Source organism: Apteryx rowi, unplaced genomic scaffold (assembly GCF_003343035.1).
Source record: "Apteryx rowi isolate R43461 unplaced genomic scaffold, aptRow1 scaffold_13, whole genome shotgun sequence".
Taxonomy (NCBI): Eukaryota; Metazoa; Chordata; class Aves; order Apterygiformes; family Apterygidae; genus Apteryx; species Apteryx rowi.
Window position 1 is genome coordinate 3,858,659 of NW_020447530.1, and position 6,000 is coordinate 3,864,658.

The following is a 6,000-nucleotide window of genomic DNA, read 5'->3' on the forward strand; positions in this document are numbered from 1 at the left end:
CAAAATAGGGCCTGTTCCCACTCTAGAGGCAAAGTCAGGACTCACACAGCAGCCAGTCCACAACTCCCACAGCTACAGCACAGAGCAGCTGAGATGGAAAATACAGGCACGGAGAGGTGAGACCTCGTGCCACAGGCAGCAGCGAGGGCTAGATCCCACGCTCCTGGGAAGCTACCCAGCCGCTTCCACTGGCTAGCTCTGCTTTTCCACCAACACTGAGTAAAATGCTGAATATCTTCCCTTGTTATTTATTAATGTTTTGTCTGCCTTCAGATGGCAACACAAGGACTCTGATAAACAGATGGGTTACTCTGTTTCCTTCCTCTTTGGAGAGCGCAAGCAAAGCCTTTGGAAAACTTGACTTTACTGTCCATGTAAATTCAATCTGTACCAAAAGGGCTGTCAGCCCTCTCCTCTCACTGTATCATCCAGCAAGTGCATCCTAGTTCAGGTTAGAAAACCAGGGCCTTATCCTACATTTGTCATCGTCTGTTATGCAGCATGAGAAGGGAAGCGCAAGGGGAAGGAAGAGAGGCGATGTCAAGGGAGATTCTGCTCCTAAAGCAATGACCAGGACACAAGTGCAAGAAGGACGCTGGTGGCTCATTGAGGGTACTGGCTGTGCTGTGCCAGGCCCACCTCAGACCTGTAGGTTTAAGGGCTTCCCAACAAGCCTGGGGACTTGAATATTCCTCTGCAGTCAAGATGAAGCCTGATTTTACCCAGTTGTAAAGCAGGATCAATATCCCAACAGCATCACGGGATTAAGAACAGTCTTTAAAGCATTCAAAGCTTGGTGGTGGAACTCTGAAATTGTTCATCTGGGGATGGGAGGAATCACCACCCTTGGAGGAGTTTAAGGACAGGTTGGCCAAACCTGTCATTTAAGATGCTTAAACAGAGCTGGCTGAGCCTGGATGCGGGGAGAAACCTCCGAGAGCCCCTCCAGGCCCACTCTCCCCAGTGCTTCCTGCCTGGCGGTGTCAAAGCTCACGCCAGGTTCAGAGTGTCGCAGTGCGGCCCTGTCAGAGACACTCTGCTAGAGCTGCGCAGTGACTGGGTACCGGAGCGGTCCAGCACACAGTGACAGCTCCATGTGGATGTTTAACATTGCCACCATTACCCAGCTTTCCAGACTCAGTCTTTGCAGGAATATTTGGCTTTTAGACCATCTCCTGTGTTACCTCTCTTCCATCGATGGAAAATTAACACCATGGGGTTGGAAACAGCCAGAACTCTGTATTGCAGCCACTCACAGGATTACCAGGGACGTCTGAACCAGCTCCCTTGTGTGGGAGTGACTCCCAGGCAAAGGATCTCCCCAAGAGCTCAAGAGCATCCAGGGAAGAGGCTGTGGGTAAAACTTCTTTATACCCTAGCATATCCCTGCTGACGGAAAAGCACCTTGGCTGACCCAGGCAACTGGCACAAATTACAGCTATACTCTGGCAGCTTTCACTCAGGGAAGGGCTCCGTCACACTGCTGGGAAGCACTTAAACCCACAGGCCAGGGGGCAACCTAGCACAGCATAGCCAATATGCAAAACCTGGCTCATGTTTTCACTCTCATTCCTTCCAGCCAGAGCCAGGTGAGGTGGTAGAAGCATCTGTAGATGACCTGGAATGAAACCAAATACAACAGAGACACACAGCACAAAATTTTGTGTTGGCATAAATTGCCTGTGTCACATCAATTTTGCTTGGGAATCCCACTGCCAGGGAGCAGTAAAGGCCAACCGCTCCACAAGGGACGATGAGTTGGGAGCATGACAGTAACATAGGCACAAGCAGTGATCTCACTGATAGGGAGTTGGGATGCAGAGCGGCATGCCTGGGTCAGGATCAGGGTCACACACAACAGTCAGGCACAGCCAGCAACTGAGCCCCCAGCAAGTCCATAGTGATGAGGCAGGTCCTGGGTCAAAGCAGGAAGCCAAGCCTGTGAGTCTGGGCCAGGGTCAGACTTGCAGAGGCAGGAGACAGGCGCAGACAGAGCTGCTGCACAGCTGCGATGTAGCACAGGCAGCAGCCACCGGTAAAGCCTCAGCTTAAAAGCAGTTCCAGGCCGAGATCCCCTCAGTCACCTTTGTGRTCCCATCTACTATCCTCTGATACCTCACATCCCAGGGACTCCAGCAGCTATTCCATAGCTCCTCCTGTCAGGTCCTTGCTACCCTGCAGAAGTCCCAGTTGCTGTCACCCTCCACAACCAGGTCTAGATCCACGTCCTTATGTTTGGTGGGCTTCCCCGAGTCATCCTCACCTCCTCTGTAGAGACTCTTAAGAAGAAGTCTTCCTCTAACTCTTCTTTCATTCCTGGCTGCCAATATTTATTACTGGGGAACACTGCCAGTGATGGAAAATCTACCACATTGCTCAGTAAAGTATTTTTCCCCAATGATTAATTACCCTCTTGCAAAAAATACACTTTATTTCTGGTCTGAATATGTTGCACTCCTGCTTCCCCTTCATTTTATTTCATTATATGGTATCTTTCAGACTGCAGAGCCCTCAGCAAATTTTACTTCCTTGTAGACAATCCTAAACCATAATGGAGTCACCTCAGCCTTTCCTGTGATGATCAATACAGATTCACTCTGTGAACGGTTTGTTTATTATTAAGCTGGTTTGGTTTTTTTAATAACCGCACTTSCCTGCCTTCCAYGCCCTTCCAGCACCAGCTAACCAGYGCTCTGCYCTCCARAATAGAYTGGCATAGGGATCACACGACAGCCCCCAAATCCACTCAGGGCTGACTCAACCCAGTTACCTGCAGAAGGCTAAACAGGTCTGAAGCACTCTCTGGCACAGCTGGATCCCCCAGAACACGCATGCCTGCTGCTGCAAAATGCAAGGGGGAGCATCACATTGACCAGCCAGTCCCACGGCTCTTCCGAGAACTACTGCAGGTTTATCARCAACCTTCCTGCACTGTGGAGATGTGTCCACAGGTTTCCTCCAGSGGCTGCAGAAAAACTCTATGAAAACCTCTCAGATCCAACCTTCTGTTCACTGGATCACACATGAATCCCTCTAGCCACACACGACTGCCTGACTAGCAAGCCTTTCCCAGGATCCCAGCTTCACAAACTGGTGCCCAGCTCAGCAGTCCTGCAGTCTTTATGTGGAGGTGTCTGACTTCGGATTTGCCATCATTTCATGTACGAAACTTGTTTGCAGTCACTTTGTCCAGACTGTCCCAATCAGYGTATTCTCTGCAAACTCATTTTCTCCTAAGGATATGATAGAATGRTTCTTCAGGGCCACAGAAACCACCCTTGGTATCCCATTAAAGCACATCTGGACAATGCTGACTCTCCACTGACAATCCACCGATTATCTAAAGCCGTCAGCCTGCTGTCACTTCACTGACTGGGGGCTCGGTTTGTCTTATGACCTCTGAGTTTTTAATCCAACAAAAGATCATGCAACTCCAAGTCATATGCCTGACAGCCATCAATGTGTATCACAGCAACACTTTTATCACGGAATATTTAAGCTGTTTGGTTTTTTTTTCCTGGGTGAGGTTATGTGTTAGTTTTACAGAATCCATTGTCTTTTAATCCAAGCTGACCAGCAACAACCTCATTGCCTTCCTTACTGAATATTACATTATTTCGCATAGATTTCATCACAGGCTCCCTTTTCCTAATAATCTTTGAAAGGGTGGCCAGTATCAGCTTTCTCCTCGTCAGCTGACAAATCTTATTAATTCACTGAACAGTTTTGCTGGAACAGAGAGCTCATCGGCCAGCTCTTTTCAAAACTTCTGGACCCAAGTTCTCTGAACCTGCTGATTTGAATGAAGTCAAAAAGCAGCTGTTCGCCACTCTCTTGAGCTGTTACAAGGCTGAGCTGGTTCTTCACCACGTTAGAATGTGGTCACACTCACTCGCGACCATGGAACCGAAATACGTACTGATCATCGCCACCCGCCCCTTCTCCCCGGCAGCCTGTGACTGGAAGAGTCGGGTTATCCTCCCTCCCCTGCCCTGCCAGCCCCAATTAGAATGGTGCCCCCTCCTCAGGTACCGTTATGGCTTTGACCCTACATCCACAAGAAGATGCTTATACCTACACTGAAGGTACTAAAAAGCTTCCCAGTCATGCTGCCCCTGCTGGGAACCCAGAACATACCCCGTATACTGCTTCCAGAGGAAACCTAGAGCCTCGTTGCAGCAGTATTTATCCACAAACACTGATCCAATCCAGAAAACTGACAGGCCTCTTGTGCGCAGGCAGATGCACTTTTTACTAATAGCATTTTAAGGATGCTGCAGACTGCTGGGTAACCAGTCTGCTGCACAAATCAGCRCCAGGACAGCTCATGTGACTGGAAGCACATCTGGAACATTAAGTCATATGACAACAGAGCTCCTCTCCGCCCCAGTGACACTTCCCCCAGTGTCTCCCAGAGCCACTGCCGCTCCTCCAGTCTGTGACCCTGCACACCGGACACGTCTGGTTTTCAGATCCCATATCAGGCAGGCAGGAGCCCTGGGGTGGGAGAAAGGCCCTGGTGTTTGCATGGGAGGTACAGGCCTGGAATAAGCAGATGAGGATACCCACGGGGTAGGCTATCATGAGCTACAGATGCTGCATCTTGCGGCACACAGAACCTTCTGTCTTCTCAAGGATGGTCAGCAGGGATGGAAATAACATTTACAGCAAACTAAATCCTGGCCTGTTATCCAGTGTGCTATGCCCTCCTGAGCTTTTCTCTGTGATACTCCCATGTTCCCCCTCCGCAGCAGCCTTGCCCGGTCTCCTGCTGGGGACACTGGAAAGGGGCTTTCGTCCACTTCCATGCAGGTTTCACTTTCACTTTCAGGTCCCACTTCCCAGCACCCAGTAGCACCACAAAGCACCACACGGCCTTGCAGAGTCCAGCAGACAAGTCTATGGGAGGGGAAGGAAGACACACTCCAGCTCTACCCCTCTGCCCACAACAGGAGAGCAGCATTTCAATGCCAGTGCATAGCTGACAGCCCACAATGTCACCCACTGGTGCTCCCCATTTGTCCTTTGCCCCTGTCTAGCCTGTCCCTAAGGAAAAWCCTTCTGGAGACCCTGGAAAGCAGCTGGCTCTGTGGATCATATTGTTGGGCAGCCTCTAATATGGCTTAGGGATGTCACATACCTGGGTCTCTAGGGCACTGCTTCCAGCGGTGGGCTGAAGTACTCCTCTCTCRTCCCTCCTCCAAGGCTGCTGGGATCATATCACCTGTTAAGGTCTCTTGCAGGCCCCAGTGGTCCCTCGTCGTCTGTGGCCTGGCYGTATGGCTTGTGAGACAACCTGGTCCCACACGCTGGCAGAGGGATGTCACAAATAAATCTGGCAGATCTGTGCCAGTCCGGACCTTCCAGCGATGGGATCTCCAAGCCCCTAGCCAAGCCCTCTGAGCTGCTCCTATGGCAATGGGGGTCTCTGAACTGCCCACCTGCTTGCTATGATCTCTGAGCTTTCTCTATAGCCATGAGGATCTCTACCTATACAGAAGAGCAGGTCTCCGAGCTACGTTCAGATACCCCACGACACCGGAGACCCAACCTGCAGCTGCGGCACTGTGCTTCCTCGCGCACCCCAACAGCTGCAAGAATTTCTCTTCCAGCCCTATAGCAGCAAAGACACTTGCCTTTATASTGCCAGGACACCAGATCCTCCCCTACAGCTGCAGGGATTTCTGAGCTAGACCTATAGCAGCAAGGCCCCTAACTGTGGCCCTATAGCTGGAGGAACCCGAGATCTGCCCCTATAGATAGCGAGATGCTAGATCTGCCTCTGCAGTGGTGAGGCTCTCTGCCCCTATTGCTGTGGGGACCCCAGAACTGCCCCTATAGCTGCCGGGACCCCTGCCGCTGTGGGGACCCCAGAACTGCCCCTATAGCTGCCGGGACCCCTGCCGCTGCGGGGACCCCGGTGCCGCCGCGTAACGGCCGCGGCTCGCGCCCGCCCCGCGCGCCCCTGCAACGGCCGCGGCTCGCGCCCGCCCCGCGCGC

The 6,000-nt window shown here is 51.7% G+C and overlaps 1 protein-coding gene across 1 annotated transcript in view; it reads right to left on the bottom strand.

The window, feature by feature from the left end:
• The window catches only part of TXNDC16 (thioredoxin domain containing 16), a 52,855-nt gene extending 46,987 nt beyond the window's left edge, over positions 1-5,868 (bottom strand). The window contains exon 1 of the mRNA XM_026056206.1: positions 5,141-5,868. Coding sequence (XP_025911991.1) covers positions 5,141-5,219 — 79 coding nt within the window. The 5' untranslated portion in view covers positions 5,220-5,868. The remainder of the gene's footprint in view (positions 1-5,140) is intronic.
• Between the last annotated feature and the right edge of the window lie 132 nt (positions 5,869-6,000).